This window comes from Opisthorchis viverrini (assembly GCF_000715545.1).
Source record: "Opisthorchis viverrini unplaced genomic scaffold opera_v5_69, whole genome shotgun sequence".
Lineage (NCBI taxonomy): Eukaryota > Metazoa > Platyhelminthes > Trematoda > Opisthorchiida > Opisthorchiidae > Opisthorchis > Opisthorchis viverrini.
This window is the reverse complement of record NW_008751725.1, coordinates 1,007,525-1,030,293: the sequence shown is the minus strand read 5'-3', so window position 1 is coordinate 1,030,293 and position 22,769 is coordinate 1,007,525. Positions and strand designations below refer to the sequence as shown.

Genomic DNA, 22,769 nt, shown 5'->3' with positions numbered 1-22,769 from the left:
ACCTCATCAGACTGGCACTGTCCTTGGCATGATTTCGAATGAGACGTTTCTCTCTTTTCTCCCATATTCTCCTGTTACTCTTTCGCATTCATCGCTTGCATTCACTTTGTATGTCTGTGACCATGCTCTTTAAAAATAAATGATAATAATGATTGACCTTATGATTAGTGTCGTGCGAAGACAAATGGATTTTGTTCGACATATGCTTACTGTTTGAAATAACTGGTGGGATTCCATTTTATAAGTTCTATCTGTTACCAATTTTGCTATTGGTTCAACACAATTTTGCTCAGAATATAGCTTAAATGTACGACACTCGGCTATCCTACACAATGAAGCAGTACGGATTCAGAAGATCTTTCACTTTCGACCGAAATCAAATGTCACATTAGAAACAAACCTAGAGTGGCTTCGCCGTCGGAATTATGGACATCCGCATTTAGATTCACTGGTATACGAAAAAACTCCCGATAGCCTGAACAAAGCCCTTGGTCCAACCAGATGCACACAGCTGTTACCTCACCAGAAAACAGAGTTGGCAGAAAAACAATCGAAACAGTTCTAATCGATAAAGTGGGCATGCAGATTGACCAGTCACCAATTTATTTAAACAAGCAACCGAAGACATAGGCACAGATTCAAACGATAGAACAAGATGGATCGTAAACTGAATGTTGACATTGAGTGAAAAACTTGACACCCCACCATAGAAAACAATTTTTCTCAAAAGAAAAGGTGTTCCATAAGACACAGAAAGAATTACATTGAATTTCAAACACCCACCAGCATAACCCTTAAAAAGGATCAGAGTATCAGTCATCTATCACATTTTGCGGAGTGTATTCAAGCATCCGGTTTGTGTTGCCTAGAGAACACTCACGTGCGAAAGGTACCCAGAAGGAAAATACAATTGCCTGTCAGAAATGACCAAAAAGTTCTGCACAGTTTGACCTCTCCAGGTCTCGAAAATTCAGTACAACCATCAACTAGCTGACTACGAGGTTGTCTCACCTGAGAAACACTTTTTCCAGGGGGTATATGTATCAACAGCAAAAAGGTATAGATTTTGAGGTTAAGAAAGCATAGCAGCGTAGATCGCAACTGAACAGAGATCCGGCTTCCTGATCTTCACAAACCCACTACCATGTGTGTGCCGAAACCAGTTGGTTAGTTGGTAACGGTGATACTACTGATGGGGAGGCATGCGAGTAGTATGTGTTGTAGAATTTCGCTGTGCGTCTTCTGAAAAGGGGAGATCTGCTGCGGAATTCGTGGAGCCACTTTGTAACATTTGCTTGGATTTGACCGACGAATGAGTGGAGTCCATGAATCTCCAGGAAAGTTCAAGTAGACGCGTTCGGGAGAAGATGGGTGTCCAGTTTTTGTAAATAAGATGCAAATTAGAGTTTTGCTTCCCTGCTCAATGGTCTGTAATCGGCTAGTTGGCATTTCCTAATAAATAACTCCGCAGCGGAGGCCTTCTTCCTTTCACTATGTCTGTGTCGAAGTCAGTTGGTTAGAGAGAATACGTAATGGCTCACAAAAGAGTTCCGTTAGGTTTACTGAACAATCTTTCCAGCTAAGGCACTTGTCGATATTCTTTTCACAGTAATCAGGGCAATCCAGTCAAGAAGTTTTCACGGTAAGAAATAAACTCATGCAGTTGATTTATTTATTTAATTTGACGCAACACTTCTAAATGACAGCTTCCTGGGATGTAATGTCACCCGCTCTAGGTAATGCATTTCCTGTTTTGAAAAAACCTCCACTCCGTCAATCAAGGGCCGTCAAAGTGAGAGTTCCAATGAGATTCGTTTCCCTCGAGTTTAATCATCGAAGAGCAGTGGCTCACGAACGACTGATTCGGAGGGCCATCGATCACGGGCTAGCCATTTCAGATGTGCTACGTGGTTGTGATATAGCAGCCTGTGAAAAATACACGTTTAGACACTGAGAAACTGTACCTGAAACAGCCATGCTTGTGTGAAACCGGTTCAACGATTTCTCCCTCTCCGCCTTCCAAGCTTTCTCCGTCAGCCGGAACTGCTTTATTCGTGCCAAAAAATCACTGGCGCTGTCGTGGAGCAGAGTTTGCAAATGCGTCAACCTGATTGTGGTTGATAGGAATAACACCGTCAAATGAGAGTTGTACAAAAAGTTGAGCTTGTATCTACAAGATTATGATGTAAAATTCTTCCACCGCTGGAAGCTTCACTACCGAGCGGCACATGATACATATGCAAGGGTGCGTGAGAATGAGAAAACGGAGCAGTGTGCTGGAAATAAAGTCCTACGAACGAGGTCAAATATTCCCAAAAGGACGCCCCAACGACCAGGAGTAAAAGCACGTGGCGTCGAAAAGCCACAAAGGAGGTTGCAACGAAAATGTAAGAGTGACGCAAGGCATTGGTGGCCTCAACTGGGACAGCTCCGGAATTCTGGATGGAAGTTTTCATGAAGTGAATAAAACCGACGGGATACACGTGATCAACCGGTATAATTCCACGCCAATTAGGTCAGATAATAATCCGCTTGCCACAGAATCAGCCTCTCCAGAGAGCCGTTTCTGTCCAGCCCTGTGCCAGTTAGCGATCAGGTCGATATCTTACAGGTAATCAAACTTAAGCATGTTAGTGACCGCTGATTACGTCACTGGGGACCCCACATGGTCCACCTAAGCACTTGCTGGCATTCAGTTCATTTCAGTTTATCAGCCATAAACTGTGTATCAAGGGTACGCTGGCACCAACTACCGGTTTTGGTCATCAGAAAATGGAACAGCGTTTAATGTACAGTCAAGCATTAAAGATGATATCATAATCAGTTGGTTTGGTATGCATTGAAGGCGACAGCTTTAATGCACAAGTGCCACTCACTACGTAATCGAGTCGTCTACCAGTGTGAGTGATCATAAGTGAGTTGAGTTCCAGGGTCCCCATTCAGAGGGGGCAGTGGTCGACCCGACTCAGTTTACTGTTCAGTGTTTTCACACCTGTTCGCCAAGCCATAGACTCTTCACCTCTCGATCGCATACACTGAATACGACCGGGCGAAAAGTGCAGACGGTCCTCTGTCATGCGAAGTACATATCCTAACTAGCGTAACAGATGAAGCGTGAGTAAGTCATCTGTCGTTGGAGAGATCCTTCTTCCTAAAACCATGTGACGTACCTCTGGTGCTAACACCAGACCCGAAAAATGCATCGAAAACACCGGTGGTCAAACGCTGAAAACCTTCGTACATCCCCTGCGTGTAGAGGCCACGTCCTCGATCCATAAAACAGTGAGGATCGCACTGTCTCTCCGTCCACAAGCAATGGTTAGGACTAAACTGAACAAGTTTGCCCAGTCACAACAACCAAACCTTGGAACAAGGTCAATACCGTCAAAACAACCTAGAAAAATCCCAAATACCGATGTGGAAACAAGACTAACTTTTTTCTGAGCTTCAGGAAACTCGACGACGCATCTTGATTCAGTGCATCATTGTAAAAAAAAAGTTAGTCCGTCTTGGTCAGGAACGTAGTGTCTACATGGATCCGGAAGAGGATTATGTGGGTGGAATGCAGAGTTTAGAGGAAGCCGAAAATATGACCTAGATTTCACACAGAAATCATTGTGTAAACAATGGCCTAGACCACTTCCAATTCCGTCCGCGAACAATTATGAAATGAAGCGAACGGTGCTACATAAACTACCAATTTTTGGCAAATTTCCGCTCAGCAAACCAAAGAGACGGAACATGTAGCAGGACAACTAAGCAGTCACTGAGTACATATTTAATTCTGGTTGTCAGCATGAAATTCAAAGATATGTGTGAACCCTGTATGCTAAGCAAAAGAGGCAAAGCTCCTCCAGCCATGAATTTTCTAGAAGGTAAGTTGTCCTCTTAAATAAGCTATGTTGTGAAGTTTTGGATGTCATATGCTTGAAAACTAAGGGAAAATTTCAACGTCAGCAGTCAAAACAAGTTCCTCTAGTTATTATTATGTGGTTAGAGGCTCTCGAGAAAGCCGGAAATACAGATTCAACTGTTTCCCTTTCATTGGACATTTGGTGCGTAGCGGGGTGGAGAGTTTCAAACTGGAACTAGAATAGACGAGGTTATTTTCAAAATTACCGTGTTCAAGACTTTCTACTGTTAGGAAAAAAACATTGACAAAGTCATTGAGCTGTAGCACCCTTTCGTTCCCTAACTGCCATGTCGCCCGAAGTAAGCACGAGGTTTGGGATATTGCCAGGTTGCCCAAGCCTAAACAGGAGAAATTGGGATGCAGAGGTCAGGTTCGAACCACGGAACTGCCGTCAGTGATTCGTGCTCAAACCACTGAGCCATCTCAACCCCACCCTGATGAAAATGACTCCAAAATATTTGCTACTTACTGCTCCTGTGTCAGACGCAACTTCTCCTCACACTGCCTCTTGGTATTCTTTGCCTCTTCCAAAATGGCATGTCTTTCATCTAATAGACTGTTCAGTTGTTCCTTCGCAAGTCGTGTCTGTTCGATCAGCTGGGTACGCAATGACCACAAGTTAACCTTGGTTAACTCGGTTTCACCAACCACAGCCTCGTACTCGAGTTCGGATACGGGCGAATTAGTGCAAGGGACTGCATGACTTGAGGCATTGCCAGGTTGAAAATTAATGAGCCCTGGAACACAGTTATCAGAAAAGAACGGGTAAGTTTGCTGAGAATATAAGAATAAACAGCTGCAACATAATTTTCGAGCAATGCACGATATGAACTGTAGTTATAAAGAGCAAGTGGACAAAAGGAAATGCTATGCCTACCAGAAGCATTCAGTTTTCTGACGGTTTCGCCGGAAGGAGTGAATTCTACAACACCCTCTTTTGGTTTGGGTAAGTTGTTGAGCAGGTCAACAAGGTTCTCTTGCTTTCCACCAGTGTCCCCCGCAGGCCCACCATACTCACGTAAGAAGAATAGTTGCGAGTCGGGACTCAAACTAGATAGCCGCAGGAGTCGTCGTATTTTACGTTCATTGTTTATCTCACGTATCTTCATTTGGTCATTCTCCGCGTAGAGTGTGAGCACGTGTTCCCTCTCTTGCAACAGACACAACTAAAAGCCAAAGAACAGTCAATGCGTGTTGTGCGAATGGGCTCACCCGTAGATCAGAAAGGGCTGTTTTCAGCTCACTTATTTCACGTTCACGTTCACGAATCTCTAAGTTGAACTGCTTCTGTTTGTCGATCGCAGTCGCTATCTGATCAAGACGAAGTTGCAGCAGTTCTTCACCGTCACCGGAAGCACTCGACAACTGAACAGTAGGAATGTTGATGGGTTCAGGGTCATCTGGAAGTATCCCGAGTTCATTTAGAACGGGACTAACAGGATGAATCTCAAGCAGATTTTGCTGATGCGAGCCTTTTTTGTTCTCATGTACAGATCGCTTCGCCGCTGTATCGCTGCTGCATAAAAAGATGGGGTGAGAAATCCGCAGTAAGGTTGGGTTCGGTTCTCAAACTTGGGAGGGAAGGATTTTAGCAACATATCTTCTGAATATACATGGATTATCGACAGACTAATGCTGTCTCATATATAGTAATATATATAGTAATATGTATGCATTATGATATTGTTATGACGGACAATCCTATTAACTGAGGTCACAATCAAACTGTCGAAATGTCAAGGGCATTGAGTATCCAACAGTTCAGTAAATTGAAATTTATTCGAATAAAATTACACATCCAAATGGAAGCTACACTCTTCCTGTGTAATAGTAATATTTATGGGTACACGATGTAAAGTCAAGTACATTAGGAGAACATCGGGACCGAAGCTTTTTTATTCTCAAAGCTAGATGAGCCAAGCTCTTCAAATGAACATAGTGGAAGTCCAGGTAGAATGAAAAGATTCCGTTTGTGACGCCTGCCAAAATTGTCAAACTTCGAGTGATCGGCTTGACATAAGCGAACGTCATTAAACATCAATTCTCGACGTTGATCCATACAAGCAGTGAGCTAACAGTTAGTTCGGTTGCTGAAGTCACAGTAAGTCATAGACTAAGGACTTTACATTACAACAGGCCAGTAGGATACATGGTATTACATTACCCGCAGAAAGTCCAGATGTGAAACTCGTATGGGACACACTGGTGAGCGGCGTCTACAAAGGGGAGAGGACCACCAATATTTCTGTTAAAGTAAGGGCTGTCACCACGGATATGAGTGGAGTAGCTTGAAAGGAGAAATACGACAGAACTTGACCAAAAGTATGTCGAAACAATTGCCCTTTCTGTGATTTCCTCCGAGTTATTTTTGTACGAAACTAAAATGGGGCGTGAACTTCGTGAACAAATGCTTCGGGCTCCGTCTGCCCAAAATCTGAAGGTACCCAAGTTAAAAGGAAGCGCCGAAAATGGAAAAAACGGGTAGTCCTATTAGCACTTTGAATACCAAGTACTGAACCGATTTTGTGTTTTAGACGGTTGGTTATGAATAGACCCGGTAAGTCTGACTATAGAAAGTCGGCTGTCGCAATCAGACAAATGAAACAGAGTCTACAGACAGCAGTGTTGTGGAATGTAGGTAGCTCGGGTGCGCTGTTTGGTTGTTGGTCCAACGACCAGAGTGTACAGCTCTTGGAAGTAACGTAATACCAACAAAACAGTTCAGTTCCTGTATCACTAAACGTTTGGGTGTGGTCCAACGACCAGAGTGTACAGCTCTTGGAAGTGACGTAATACCAACAAAACAGTTCAGTTCCTGTATCACTAAACACACAGAGAGTGAAACGCAAGGAAGATGAGTTAGACTGACTCAAGTGGAAATGTATCACCAAAGTAGGACATTGAATTTGTGTTTCAGAGACACAATGCACATATTTTTGGGCAGGACAGGGTACGAGAAACGTTGATGCAGTGCCAATAATATGAGCAGCAACGGTGAAGAGTCTCTTTCGTTTTAGTAGCACATGCTTAGTTTTATTTTACTGGAATGACGGCTAGAAATGGGTCCTGAAATGGCAAGTTGAGTGAGGAGGTCCTAATGGAAAAAGAATTAAAGCTGAATCTGATAAATAAAACGAACTGCCGCTGTTTCTACGTCATGTAAAAATACTCTAATTTCAGGTTGTCTGGGCCAAAGAGGGAGCGTACCAAGTCAGAAGAAAGTTGGAGACAGCAGAGCTTTGGTCAATGACCATGCTTTCAGCCACTTATTCAATAAGCTGAGCCGCGAAGCAAGGTTGGTTTGGGCCGATGTTACGACAGTAGTACCTACTTAGCTGTTTCTAGCCGAACTGCGTGGAGTACGGTGGAAATAACCGAATCCTGATGCGCTGCGTATGACGGATGGGTTCGGGTCTATGACTAGATCATGATGACCTGGATCGTATTAAACAAAAATTCGCTAGAATTCAGGATCGACTGTTCCACCATTAGTCTTAGGGGTTCTTAAGGTAGGTCTTCCATAACCCATCCTTCCCTTGAGGGTATTTAGTTGGTTCCACAGATATTGAAATGCAAAATGTCTGGAGGAGACACCTCATCAACTTCACACTTCGTGCGATCCCCCCGGGCCTCACTGTAGTACGGTAGCTCGCTGCTCCCTCTAGGCCCTCCTGGCGCGGCTACATCCGGGTAATGAAGAGCGCTGGCTTACTGAAATACTCAAATCCAACACGCATATCAAAGTCGTGGACAATGGTCGAGTTGGAACCAGGCAATGGAAAGCTTCCAATAAACTAGACTTAGCTTGCTTCCATACAACACAGCTGTTTTGTTAGGAGGAAACAAACGAGGGGTCTGGCTACGATAAAGTTTTCACTCCCACTACTGCGATAGCTCCATTACCAAGGAATATTGGACTAAACAGATAGTAACAGAAATGACTCGCTCCGACCAGATTTATTGCACCCTTGTTGGTTACCCTGATTACCCTCAAATTATTGGAAAATTGGAGGCACGAGAAGACTCTACATCCGAAGCCAATTCAGTACTATTTTCCTCACCTAGTGTACACTGCGAATAATACATAATGAGTATAAAGCGTAAATATCCTTGAAAATTCATGGATTTTGGGGAAAGACGTTGAAAATAAAGTGGCTTACGCTTCCACTTGACACCAATGTGTAGAGCACTGGGCAGAAGCCTTCATAGATGGATACATAGCACAGCCATAGTATCTATAGAACAGAAAGTATAAAATTGAGTTCACTGGATGGAGGCGCTTCTGAATCAAAAGTTTATGAACATGTCAAATAAACATAGCCATCCAGCCAACACGCCTAACGAAAACGAGCCGATATGCTGCTCAGAAAATGATGGAAAAACAAGCGAAAACATGTCGTCAAATTATGTTGGCTTTCCACAAAATGAGACCACATCACTTGCTTGGAATAGGATGTGACATGAGCACCGATGGCTTACAGTATTCGATTTGCGCTTTCCCTCATTCGAGAGCCGCGAGAGACCTGCATCAGAACACACATGCGACTGGTAATTCTGACTATTTTAACACCAAACTACTCGAATGTGGATAGTAGTTAAAAACGATCACCACAGGGCAGCTCCAAACCTGAGGTCGCTGGGGCTTCGGGAGTTTGACATGGCCTCTAGTATTTGAAATCATTTTCACAGCAGAACGACCAACATCATATAAGAGGGTGCGCACAGAAAGAGAACCTGATAAGGTCGACCGTAAATTGGGCTTTGAGAAAAAAGTGAAATGGTTCCTTCGCTGACGGAGGATTCTTCCCCGTGCATTTATCAGCAACAATTCCCATACTGTCCATACGGGATACCTGAGTCTATTACCAAAACTCATATATAATGAATGCGTACTATAACTTGCAATATGACGCGATATATATAATATGGCGGTAGCATACCAAAGTAATTTAATTTATTTAACTTAATTTAATTTAACCTAATATTGTAAAATTAATTCTACAGGAATCTAAACCAAATGCGTACATCGTTTCCATCACCAATATGATCGTTATTGACATAAGCACACAAGTATTAGCTACTGGTACTTGACTATTACACGGCACGGCTTCAGATAACTCAGTGGTTAAGGCGCGAACTAACTGACCAGAAGGTCCATGGTTCGAACCCAACCTCGGCATTTCGACTTCGCCTGTCTAGGCTTGGACAGCCTGGAACTAACTAAAGCCAAGAGCTTCTTTCGGGTGGCGTGGCAGCCAGGCACCGAAAGGGTGTTACAGTTTAATGATTGTTGTGTTGTTGTACAGAGCAGTGGAAGGGGATGTAAGCAGTACTAACAAAAAGGGATGTTAGACGTCAGTCGTATCAGAGACTATTCGTCTTTGTATGTCCAACGATTTGTGCGTCCAGGCGGACTGGAGCACGTGATGCCCGATGTAGTACGAGATTAACCCCAATGGTCTTAGTCAGATCTGTGTGGTGGACAAGCGGATGATTAAAAAACAAAATGCTCGCTCCAAGTGTTCAACCGTCAGAAGCATCAAATTGCACTAGGTTCCAGAAGCTGCCATTGCGTAATAATATAAAAAACAAAACTGTGCGATCCTAGACATGCTTTAGTATAGTTAGATGGGCTCGTCGTTATGTAGTAGGTTGTAATTATTGTAGGCTTTTCTGAGGGTTGTCAGCATCCGCTATGAATCTCAGTGCGGCGCCACTTTAGTACATAGACGATATGTGGCGTTAAAGAATCGAAGTCTGTGGTACCGACAGGCCAGTTACGCGCAGAAAGCAGCAGTTGAAATTGCAGCATTAGGGTTGAATCACAGCCATAGGATGAATCTACAAGATTGCGCGACCGTAACCTATGCTTACGGTTGTAGGGATTGTTCTCTTGAGGCGTGAAAGTAGTTCATCAGATATTTTAGTGACGGGTAATCTGCCGAATTTTTAAGCGCCCGAAATATCTTGGAAGAATGGACTGGCATTCAACCGAAAATGTGGCGGAACAAGCGCCCTGCGGTAACACAACTGTCGACAAAAGATTGATGGTCAAGCCTGCATCGTCTGTTACTAGCTCCTTCTGCGACCTTGTCACCGAAGAGATCCAAAACCAACCCGATCATGGCTAGGTAACTCGAACCGAAAATTTTTATCCAACAGTACCATAAAGGTGGAATATTTAGGAACAATGATCCTGGTTACCGTAGTCCTGATCACGCGATACAAGCTCTTGACTTTGTTGGTAACCCCTTTTGCATAGTCCCATGGTTCAACAGAAACCGAGAAAAACTTTCAAGTAACGCAAAAAAAATCTTTCGCCTATACTGGTACGGTGGATTACTAGAGTCCAAGCAAAGAATTCACACCAATGTTGCATATGTTCAAATCATCGCATCCCAAGCTCTTGTTCCCAGTTGCACTTATACTTCCGTGAAAAGTCGCCGGCCTTTAATGTGGATTCCGTAACCGAAGGACGAGTGGCGGTGTATTCTGTCTTAATGCGACTAAGAATATAATCGTTCAACGGTAGCAAACTTTCGGTGCCTAGCTGCCGTACCACCGGAAGAATGAAAGTGGGTTGCCCAAGTCCAGACACGAGTAATCGAAATGCTGAGGTAAATTTGAACCATGGACCTTCCGGTCAGTAAGCTCAACCACTGGGCTGTCTCGAGCTCCCTGAGTGTTTACCACACTGCTGGACAGCTCCTCATTGCCAAACGTACCGCCATGTCGCGGGTTCGAAATTCCCTTGGGTTTCATGATATGTGCACCGCTGATGATTCCCAATAAGGATGATACAGCTGTACAGTGCTCCCTGGCTTTTCAGTACAGATCGTCTCCATTTACAGATCGAAATCTCAATTAAGCAATAAAGCTGATATCTTAGCTACTAGTGCAAAGTGATACCACTAAAGAAAAGTCGCTACGATGAAGGTATCTTTTGAACTATATTACGGGGTATAATCTTTTTGAGGGATTAGGCCTCCGACCCAACCCCAATGCACCCGGTCGGAAAGAAGTTGCGAGAAATAGGAATCTCGCCGGAAGTTCTCACTAACTACTCAGTGCTTATCATCGACTACCGGTCGGGCTCAATGACGGTGAATTCCTTCAACCCTTACTCGGTCTCACACCATGAGTTACACAGTCTCTGTTCATATGGTTCGTGGGTTTAGCTTCCTTATGCCTAGTCTTTCAAACCGAAACAATCGGATCCCCCATTTACTTTCAAATTCATCTGAGTACGAGCGATGTCATACGCTGCAACTGTTCATCATATAGTGGTCAGAACAGAAAAGCTTTTGTAAGTGTTAACGAAATTGGTCGCTTCTCTAGTTGAAGTTATTTACCAGAGCAAAGCTGCCACCTTGATGTGATGGTCTGGTTTGAATGCCTCAATGATCTCGCGAGCCACACTGGCTGGAACTTCGTTCCACAAGCTACAACCATTCCAAAGCGGACCACTAAGACCAGGAGCAGCGAGACTTCGTATCACGAGTAATTATGCCACGAGGCAGTCTGGGGTTAAAGCCGTATTGTCCTCTGCCATAAAAATGTGAAGACAGTAAGGTGTTCCCCAAGGCGACCAGCTAGCCCATATTCGTGCAATCAGCGATGAAAGACGGGTTAGAAAAGATCTCTCTAAAAACCGCACACCTCAATCGCCCAACGGTTGACCTAGACCACCTGCACATTATTCAACACACTTGAAATACGCTTAAAACCAAAGTGTCCAGTGCTACCCAAAAGGCACCTGCTGCGCGCATCCGCATCAGGAGTGAGGCGGCAAAGCTTTATTCCCTGCGCCGTATACCTACGCCAACTCCCTGCAGCCCAGCAGGTCCGACTATTGACTCATTGGCCACAGGGTCACCAAAGAAAACCCAAACAACCGCTGTCTCGTGGGTAAAAATTAAGTCGGGGGTTAGGGGCAGAGTCCCCGAACAAAACCCTACACACTCCTACTGCCTGGTGGACCAGACTTTTCAGTCGAAGGCACAGGATGGGGTACCTCAACCAAAATGCCTTCCTCGGCCTGGGCAACCAGGAAGTATCATTCGCCCGCACAGTTCTGTGTCCACTGATGTACCCCCTCAACCGCTTCCCACCACACAAACGTTACTGGGCCATTTGACAGTCATTGGCAGACATCTGACGGACGAACGACCACTGCCTATTAACAATAAACGAAATAACGCCTTGCTGAATCCACGAGATCCTTTCTATATAGGAGCTTTGATGTACGTACTCTATGTCAAATTGGCAAACAATCAATGCTCGCAAAGATCTTAAATTCCCTTAAAATTGATCTTTGTTGTGTCTCCAAAATACGTATACAAAACCCAAACGTTTTCATATATCTCAGAACACCAAGGGCAAACTCAGCTTTTTCACATTTCTCCCTCGGTATGTCCGGTGATCCAGAATGGATGACTCGTGGAACATATCATGTAGGAGTTACACTCAGCCCTAGAGCTGAACGCACTTTGTTGGGTTGGATACCAGTGAACAGTTGTCTTTGCATCGTCTGTCTGTCCAGCTCAAATAAGATCAATGCCTCGACATAAAAATGGCGCCTGTCTGTAGTGTCGGCTCGTGCCCAACGGACCGCCGTTCTGGGGCTGAGAAGAATACTTTCCATCAAGAGCTATCCGGGCTCATTCGTCCAGCAAGTATTGACACTGTGATTCTTGTGGGTGATATGAATGCCCAAATTGGACGTCTAATTTCCATGGAATCACATTTCGGCGGTCGGTTCGGTGTCGATGACCGTCAGGCAGACAACGGAGAGCGACTCATTCCGCTATGTGCTGATCATTAACTATTTCTGGCAAGTGCGAGCTTTCAGCATAGACGTTCACATCGCGTAACCTGGCGGCCAACAACTGCAAGTCAACCGTGGACCCAGTTGGATCACATGGCTATCAGCCACCGATAGAAAGCCGCAATCCAAGACTGCCGTTCATTCTGGGGCACAAAATTTGATTCTGGTCATTCCATGCTGCGTACACACCTGACAGTTCGCTTCCTTCCAGGTCCTCGCAAGTCAGCAAGAAGCATGCCAATCCACCATCTTCGAAGAACTATCATAGCTCAGCAGTATCCATCTGAGTTAGCTCAACAACACTCTACCGCAAATCAGTACTGTACTGGTAGCGAGCATGTGGATGAAGCATGGCAAAACGTGAAAGAAGTTATGTTGCAGCGTTTAATGTTGTCTGTCCGAAGTCTGCGAGACGATCATATGACCAATGGATATCGTCCAGATCGCTAGCAGACTGACGTCAGGAAACCCGAACAAGCAGGCAACGAGCGTGACGGCGCACGCAAATCCCTCAAACGCCAAATAGTGAAGAGCCTAAGGAAAGACCGAGAGCTCCGGTGGACATTGAAAGCTCGAGAGATGGAGGAGGATTTGGCTACCGGGAAAAGCCGTGCTCCATATTGGGGGCGAGATGGTTCAGTGGTTGAAGCGTGAATTTACTGACCGGAAGGTCCGTGCTCGACCTCTACCTCTAAACTTCCCCTATCTGGGCTTGGGTAACCTGGCAGTATCCCAGCCCTTCGGGTGGCACGAATCTCAAAGGCCCGAATCACGATGCTGATTTGTGTCACTTGTGGCATCAAAAAAGGCATATCACTGGGTCTCAAGGGTCGCGTGTATCAGGCTACAATGAGTGCTGTATTGTGGTACGGCTGAGATACATCGCCTCGGTGGCCTTGCACAAGCTCATTGTAAACCGCATGTGATAGTGCCCACTGTGGGTGGAAGTGCGGTGTGGCTTAATGGGACAATGAATCCGCAGAGAGACTCCAGGATTTGTGCTTGGGTCCTCGGATGTACAGATGCGGCAGTAATTCCATGCAAAATAATAATAATATACTTGGTATGAGCCAAAATTCATATAATAATTTAGGACGCTGAACACTCGAGTGTAAATGGAGTTCAGGACAGCCACTTTATATCACATCCAGCCTGATTCCGCTCTCGAAAGTAAGCAAGAAACTCACTTCAGATACTATCGTCACACCCATTTCCACTTGCTCACACTTTTTGTAAGGTCTGGGGATCATCTGGACATAAAACAAATCATTCATTAGAAATCAAACAACTAAACGTGCTCATCCGAGCTGTTTGAGCCGAAGCTGCTTAGGCTGCTGAAACATTTAAGTTTCGAAAAAAAATCCACAATTCTCCCTGGCGGTTTGCGCAGGACTTGAGAGTAATGTGACGGCAAAGCATGGTCGAAGTTTATATATGTATATGTATATGTATATTATATATATATATACTGGGTATTGTACATATTCACTTGAAACCAGCCATTATGCGGATTCGTCAACACCCTACGAAAGCATGTTTAAAGTCACCTGCTTATCCCAAAAGCAACAGAGTATCGCAAAAGGCAATATCCATGTGGTACGTAAAAACTAAATTACAATAAAATACTCGTTTACTTCCAAACTTATACAAAAGTTACTCTGCAAAAACTGTACAAAATCTTTAAGTGTTGGAGTTGTGAGGTCTGAGAAGCTTTGGCTCCATCGGCCGAGCGCGATTACGACGGCACCCATGTGCACGGACCGATTCCGTTTGTTGTTTTAGCTCGCCTTTCCAGGTGCTTGGTTGTTTCAACAGCCGTCGTCGAGTCCCAATATCGTCCATGTCCCTGTCATGCTCAGTACATGGAACTACATTGGACGTCCCTGATTCAGGATGATTACCCACGGGCGTTGAAGCGGGAAGTGGCCGTTTAGTACGTGTATTCAGAGCGCTACCAGATTCTTGACCATACGATGGAGATGTCTGTTTCAGATGATGAGGCGACCTCAGAGGGCTATTCTCGACTGTGTCGGTTGAAACGTTCTTCTTCGGGGTATCTTCGATGACCAATTGCTTTTCGAAGGAGTCATGCTCCTCGTCTAGCTCCCGTATTATACCGGAGAGCTTCTGTAAAGAATTCTGAATTCGAAATGGAAAACCAGTTAAGCGCTTTGACTGAGTTGGAACAGGGTAGCTGTACACTAACCAGTAAGGTGAAAATTAGGTGCGTAGCTATAACGCTTACTGAAGCAGTAAAGTATAAGCTGCACTCTCCTCTGCACAGTCTCAAACAGCTCATTATCGATGAATAAGACAACAGCATAAGCGTTCGATTTATCCGCTCAAGTGTTACATTAGTATGATACGGGTCGTGGCTTCGGTCAGCTTCTTGCAACCTCGAATGAAATAGATTGAAATTAACGTTTCACAAGGATTTGGTGAATAATCGGTAGGCTTATAGCTGGACAATTTTATGCCGTTGACACAAAGGTTTCGTCAGTGAATGAGCTACCAGGTCGTCCGAGTCTTTGAAGGCAAACGAAGAACTTATCAGCCACTACCTGACGTAGGCCCTCATTGAGTTCCCAAAACTGGATGATATCGTCACCACAATTCATTCGGTGGATTTAGTCACAACATTCATTTTAATTTAGCCTCAGATGACCATCGGATAAAACTGAGAACTCGTGGAAGGACCTCGACATAACAAACGATGTATTTAAGTCTAACTCGGAAATTGCAGGTGGTATGCACTCCTCGTTCATGATGTTTCATGTAAGGATTGCACAAGCATCGAAGGCACACCAGTAATTGGGTCAGGAGAAATTTGCTTGGTTGCAGTTTATGGGTTGGCAGAGTGTGCAACATTTGGCCTCAGTGGTGACTAACATAACGAGACCAATGGATATCACAGCACCTAAAAATCTCCTAATTTAAAAGTTGTGTCTGGACCAATCAAAGTCTGTAGTAAAATGGAAGCAATCGCTCTTCTCTGTTCGGTTCATTGAAGATATCACCGTGTAACATTACTAGCACGGTTGTCCAAGGTTACAAACCCTTCCATGTGTACAGTTCACTCCCATTTAGGAAAGGTAACAGTAGCTAAGTGTGATGTTATAGTGCACTCAAGAACTTTAAGTTACTCTATCGAATCTACTGAGAGATTTCACATGAATAAAAACAAAAGAGACCACCGCTGTATTGTTTTGCAGATATTTCTAGTACACAACGAGCACTTTGTCGACTAACTTCCTAGAATATTCCCCTGGCCGCAGTAGACCTCAAATCGTGTAATGGTTGAAATCTCTATAGATCAAGGGACTCCATCTTGAGCATCGTAGCGGAACAATGAAGGTGCACGACGTCATCTGCCTGGGCATACACCTGTGTATACTCTAAACCTTCTTCTAGGTAGCCTAAACATGTATGGCGCCAGGAATTGATGAGTGTCTCTGGGACGTACACTGTTCCGCATTTTAACGGATCGACACAGTGTTACGTGAGCCCAGCGCAGTGGGCTCGTTCGAGTGCGACACGTCAGTCGATCATCGCAGAATTATCCTACTCAAGAAGCGTGTGAACGAGTCAACAGTACAACGGGTAGGTAAATGGAATTCGGCGGTTTCATCAAGTGACAGAAACTCGACTGACCTCACCTCGCCTAGACTCCGCATTAGTAGGTCGACCTGAATCAAGCCGCGTGAGTTAACACGCATGAGCGAGTGAGTTGACGTAGACTAGTCACCTCTAGCTAAATTTCCGAATTCGATCAACCAGCTCGTTTGAATAACTGTGACTCGCATACGTTCCCTTCGCAATAACGCCCAACACCCAATCAAAAAGGTCGTCTCGTCTATCTACACTATTAGCCTATTAGATTTGTATGTATCAACGAATATGTCCTGACAGGCATCATCCAGTGAACAAGTGCAACCGGACGACGCATTCGTATGATGTGTGCGAGTACCCAAATGCTGTCGTCGGTCGAGCTGTATGGTGTTAGTGACAGACGGAACTTAACACACCCACCACCAGTTGCGCAGATATTACTGTCAAGACGATACCTAACAGAGTGCACCTAATCGGGTAAATGTTTGACACAAAAAAAACGATCCTGGATATTTAAGTCGAAGGGTGAACACAGAATCGTCTGTGGTGAAAAGAGGATGTCACTATAACGTGAGGACATAGCAACGATAGAGTGCATAACAAATATTGAGAACTAGAAATTAGTGACTACATAATAGATCCTTTGAACCTTGGACTCACTGGGTGAGTAATGAAGTTCAGGCCAGGTAAAAATTCTTCATTCATTTCCTCTTCGTCTCCTGAACTAGTTGCCGGACGCAGATCCTCTACATGTGCGGACTCCTCCTGTGCCTCATCAAGAAGGGATTTGGCCGCAGTGTATTCTTTTATACTAGCATCTAAGGAACAAAGAGCTTCGTGCAGCTGTACCTGTGAGGTCTTTGGAGCTTCGATCAAGGAAAGGTAAGGGGAAATAGGGTTTTTTGTAGTCTTTTTTGAAACTGCCTCAAAAGTTTCCGCGTTCATCTGTGGACTGTCAAATAAAGGAACACCCGGATAAAGGGCTTGGCGGAGCAGGCAGAAGGAAAAGGCATTCGCTGCACACAATTGTCGAAAGATGTAGTACACATCCAAATGACCATCGTCGCGTGCTTCGTTAGCTAATTGCACAATTCCACTCCACGTTTCTGGGCAGACGCGAATTCGGACCTAAAGGTAACAACAAGACCAAACTTCAGTCAAAATAATCATTATGGAAGACAAATACGCACCAGTGTGCTTGAGGTGGTTCCATGTAGTATGCACCTTGGGTGAATCTATCAACATCTGAATGGTCAGAACAAGCGATCCTGTTACAGAAAATGCGGTAAACCACCGCATACCAGAACCAAACTGCTCAAGTAGAAAATACCAGGTGTCGCATATCATTCGAATTGGTTACTCACGTTGCCTACAATAGGACAAAACAGAGAAGTTAACCCACCCCAACTTGACATAATCCAGAAGCAGAAGAAAGCTTATGGTATTTCCCCGATAAACCGAAGATGAATTTCACAATTCTGTCATAAAGTGAATTAGAGTCAATGCAATGACCGGGAAAACTAAAGCACACTCAAGCATATTCACAAACTTATCACATTTTCCTTCATTTGGGTGATTTGTCCAACTTTTCACGATCGCCTTGAGTGACCATAATCAGACCTCATGCATCTGTAGAGTTATACGTGATGTACGTTAAGCATTCCAGACATACAATGGGGTAGCCTGGATAAAACACTAGCCGTGCTCCGAGTACGAAATTGTTCAGGTATGGTATGATATCAACAGCTGGTAAGGGTTTCGGGCTCGGATACGATGACGCCCCAAAAGGGCTATTAAACGCACAGCTAGACTTGTAGCATACACCTGTTATCATCAGAAACTTCCTCCTGACCTCGTTAGTACGACATACTCTACAATGGTAGCAGTGGAATCCAAGAGACCAGCATCTTGCGGCACAGCAAATGTTATTATTATTATTCGACAAATCTACAAAATCTGTGCTACGATTGCCCCTTGTAGAAAGGGGCAAACAATCAGTTTCGTTTTATGCAATCTAATAGGTGGTGGCATGACGGAAAACAAGCTATTTCGGTCGCTTGTTTTAATAGGAGCAGCACTTACTCTTTTCTAATCAGTGAATGTTGTCATTGAGTATTACCAGAGAGAACACAAAAAGCAGGAAATAAACTTGGTAAGATCGCACTGTGTCGACTAACAATTTCAGCAGAGTGCACTGTGCAGGACAACCTTATAGGACTTGCAGAGACCGTCTATCAGATTGGCCAGCTGGCCTACTGGCCTACTACCACTTGAGGACTGAAAGGTGTGCACCATCAGAGTGACCTATCGCCGACCTGTTGCGCATTGCAATTATTTTTTCAAGTTACTGGTTAAATACTCAATCGTTCCCTTGACTAGGTAGGCGCTCTGGCAATAATTCAGCTCTCATACTTACCTCACTGAGAAACAGCCTCATGCAATTTTGATCTCCAAATACTGCTATTAGCCCTGTCGTCTGATACTTCGAGGAAAATCGAAACCATGCTACTGTGGTTGCCTTGAAGCCTTCTCCATCATTCCTTGCTTCGCCAGCCATCCAGTTTAATGGTCATCCTTCTGCAGATCCTAGTTGTGGACCTACTGGTCACCTCAAACCCGGAATCACAGCGTCTCAATGAACGAAGCCACCGACCACAAATCTTGAATGTTATCGCAAGTGCCGCAAGTTATGCAAGCACATGCATAACTCTTAGTTCCAAAATTGAATGATCGTCATGTAACCAGATACCTATAAAGGGTTACCTTTGTGCTACCCGCCTTTCGACGGCTAGCAGGCAACAACTCATTACTATTCTGACCACATACCATCCTACCGCGAAATTCTTCGAAAAACCGTAGTCATGGTGCATCGAATACTCAGGTGGATTATCTCAGCTCTTTAGATACTGCAGTTGAACATAACACCAACATGCTAAACGTTTAACACAGTTTCATGCTAATCGCAAATTAGCTGTCAGTAGTACTGGGTCGGTTCGTTACCTGATATCGCCTTTTGGCTAAGCGACGATGGACTGATTATACAGCCATCAGCTACCGAGACCGAAGTCCAGTTTGCAACCACTGATCATTCCCGAACACAAGCATCGAAAAAAGTATGCTGTTCTACGTTACCAATTCCCACTTATTTCTAAAAGCAAGTTTTTTTTCGTTTTACCATTGAAAAACGATCAAATACAGGCCAAACTCATTTACATCAACATTCTCCATGAGACTATCAACCGCACCAATGTTGAGTAGATGAGGATATCATGTGCTTGACATACCTCAACCTGCAATATCCCTGAGGATGTAACCAAAAGCAGTGGGTCGAGCATAATTTACAAACTGGAGCCCGGAAGATCGTTGGTTAGTGAATTAGCCAAAGATAACCCTTGGAACCAAATGTAGAACAACAACCAGCACCCATGTCAACGGGCATATTTCCGAGAAATTGAATCGGCATTCTTCCCTCATTACTCCGTCTCTTGTTTATTTGGCCCTATTGGAGCTCCGAACAACGGATACAGGGCTTGAAGTGCTGGTATTTCGCCGGTCTGTAGATCCATAAGAACGTCCTTCGCTGGTGCCTTAATGTGCTTCTTTTCAGGTATGCCGCGCATAAGTTTTCGACGTTCTCTGTATTATATTCAGTTGCTTTTTCAGCCCACAAACCGTGCATCCAAATGAATTAGTTTCAGCTGCCACAGCTTCATTCACTAAGGATAAGGAGACTAAGGAAATGAGGGCCACTAGTTGAAGGTGGTGGCTCAATCAGTTCATTGATGTCAAACTGTTCTGCTCGCCCGCTGTAGCAGGTATTGAGTCTTATGCAGTGGAGACGATAGTTTTGATGCAAGATCACCATCGGCTGCATGCCACAGCTTCAGCTGCTCATGTAAATAAACCTATATACTACATTCCAGAACCTTGTTACAACGGGAGGCCAGCCCGCACACACCCTGTCGGTGGACGCCATGGCTCAGCACATTACCTTACTTCCTTGCCTATCTCCAATCAAATCGCCCAGGTAAGCTAGAAATCTTCGAAAGGCCACCGATCACCCTACACTTGTTGCATACAACTTGACCGCTGTTAATAGCAAGTACGCATCGAGAGGCCTTGTGTAAACTTTAGGGAGAAAGGACACTTCCAGATGTGTTATTCCGAAGCTTCCTAGGCACTAACAACCTCTGTCGGCAAACCTGTTCTTTCTACTCAACTTGGCATCAGCATGTGCCTCAAGAAAGTAGGTAGTGACATAGGCATGAGCGGCATTCCCTAATAAGTGCTCGTTGACCCTGGGAGCTCTGAAAGTTACGTTCCTGATTCTATTGTTCACTAGTTAAAAGTATCTAAAGACATCAACTCTAAAACCAACGCAATGTCCCGATGACAACAACAACAGCGTCTTGATTTCAAGAATGACTGTGGTGGACGACGACATCGATCACCGAATTCGGCTCATTTAGGAGTTTTGTGACAAAGGAGTTTGCTATTCCCCTATTATAATATGTCAGTTCGATTGACGGTTTCTCGTTATGCTAGACAACACCTTACACCACTTTGCATGTATTTGCACATGGTATAACACAGTACACTGAGGATGCAGCAGGCCGTTTGGCATACCTCATTACCTACTATGAGGGGAACACAAAATAGGTCGATTGAGCACCGCACACCTAAACCCTGAGGAGGGATGTGTCGATGGGTGGCGACTTCTAACGCGTTACTGTGGTGGGCAACATGTCACAGCAAATAACTATTTGCTATGCCAGCCATTGAGAATGGTGACGAAGTTGGCTTGCTTATGCTGGCAGAGGTAATGAATGTCTGCGAACTTACATTCAAACAACTCAACTGAACTGAACACGAAGACTAAAATCAGTGCTATCTATACTAACCAGGTTACCAGTGATAACACAAGCAAGGTGCTATTGAGGTAGCATCTGCCATAATGCAAAAATCCAGACTCATCATGTTCATCAAACCGACACACTTCATTTGAGTGAGAACAGACACCTTCGTCACTAAACTTTTGTGCACCGAATCCAGTCATCGATGTCGCCGCTCTTCGTACCCAACCTCAGGATCAGACCTGTGGTTCAAAGCTTCATACGTTGGTTAAGGCCCTTGATGTATCAACCGATAGCAGCTCTGCAACCTACCGCTGATTTCTCATATTTGGAGACAGACCACCTTAACCGATTTCCTAGTTTCAAGACCTAGATCATTCATGTGTCCGAAACGTACCTCTGTATCTTACGTCTGAAGCAGAATCCCCACTTCAACCAGAGTAAATCCCGCAGGTCTTACGGTATCAACCAGTGTCCACGACAACACCAGCGGCTGCTGCATCAGTCATTTACTGAAGCCTTGAAATCTAACAGATACATAAACGGGCAGTCACCTGATAACACTAATCTGGCTGTCCCAGCCCAACCAAAAAACACAAAGACTGTAGAACGTTCGATGGGGTGTCAAGATGCCGACTACACAGTCTTTCCGGAAAAACGTGATCAGTCAGAAAATCACGGTGAGTTTCACCCTTCAGGATAATTCATAACGTAGATATTGGGTCGCCTAGATCACCCCGCCATGCTAGATTCCTCGACTGACTCAATGGACACTGTTGAAAGCATGGTGACTCCATCCCTTTTGGAAATTCCAGAATACATGCAGGATGACCCAGAATTTCGGATCGCATAATAAGGCGCGCAGTGCACTACAGTTAGCATCTGAATCACTGCGGCCTTACTACCTAGTCGCTGCATTCCCATAGTCTTTGACTCTCGAGGAATGGTGGAGTAGACGGCCTCTTGATGACATAAGGGTTGATGACATGGCGTCACCCCAACTGCTGCACTACACGTTGCAAAAAGTCAGCGAAAAAGTCACTTTAGAATCTGTCTTGTCAGTTTAAACAACTGTCAAAAAGTGTCTTCAGCGTTGTGTCTATCCTCTTCAGAAAGTGCTACTTGAATGAACAGGCAAAGGGCACTAATTTGGTCATGAAAACGTCATGAGGTAGATACTTGTTGTATATTTGCTCTGTTTTTCAAACGTTCCATCATTTATTGCTAAATCACTTTCTTCCGTTTTCAGCTCTCAGTGTCAAAGTTTTGGATGAATAAAGTCTAGCTTTCGGGCCCTCAGTCTTTTCCATTGTCATTCTGATGGTCGTTACACTCCGACCCTCGTCGTACACAACAAGTTATTCATCCAAAAAAAATTCTCTTCGAACAATGGATCGATCCTTACGTCCTGAGCGATTCGATACCGACCCCAATACTCAAGACTCGACAGATACCTGGGAGCATTGGTTTTGTACTTTCACAAACTTCCTAGAGTACATCGGTTCTCATTCACCAGATAAACTGAAAACCTTGTTCAATTACGTCTCCCCTAGTGTTTACCGATTCA

At 44.4% G+C, this 22,769-nt stretch overlaps 2 protein-coding genes across 2 annotated transcripts in view; both read right to left on the bottom strand.

Moving 5' to 3' along the window:
- The window catches only part of T265_04290 (hypothetical protein), a gene marked incomplete at both ends in the record, with an annotated part of 28,344 nt that extends 15,904 nt beyond the window's left edge, over window positions 1-12,440 (bottom strand). The window contains 8 exons of the mRNA XM_009168989.1: window positions 1,965-2,107; window positions 4,383-4,650; window positions 4,791-5,079; window positions 5,126-5,429; window positions 8,074-8,148; window positions 8,393-8,487; window positions 9,060-9,245; window positions 12,402-12,440. Coding sequence (XP_009167253.1) covers window positions 1,965-2,107; window positions 4,383-4,650; window positions 4,791-5,079; window positions 5,126-5,429; window positions 8,074-8,148; window positions 8,393-8,487; window positions 9,060-9,245; window positions 12,402-12,440 — 1,399 coding nt within the window. The remainder of the gene's footprint in view (window positions 1-1,964; window positions 2,108-4,382; window positions 4,651-4,790; window positions 5,080-5,125; window positions 5,430-8,073; window positions 8,149-8,392; window positions 8,488-9,059; window positions 9,246-12,401) is intronic.
- A 1,859-nt stretch (window positions 12,441-14,299) lies between these two features.
- T265_04289 (hypothetical protein) overlaps window positions 14,300-22,769 on the bottom strand; it is a gene marked incomplete at both ends in the record, with an annotated part of 15,042 nt that continues 6,572 nt past the window's right edge. The window contains 2 exons of the mRNA XM_009168988.1: window positions 14,300-14,879; window positions 17,010-17,477. Coding sequence (XP_009167252.1) covers window positions 14,421-14,879; window positions 17,010-17,477 — 927 coding nt within the window. The remainder of the gene's footprint in view (window positions 14,880-17,009; window positions 17,478-22,769) is intronic.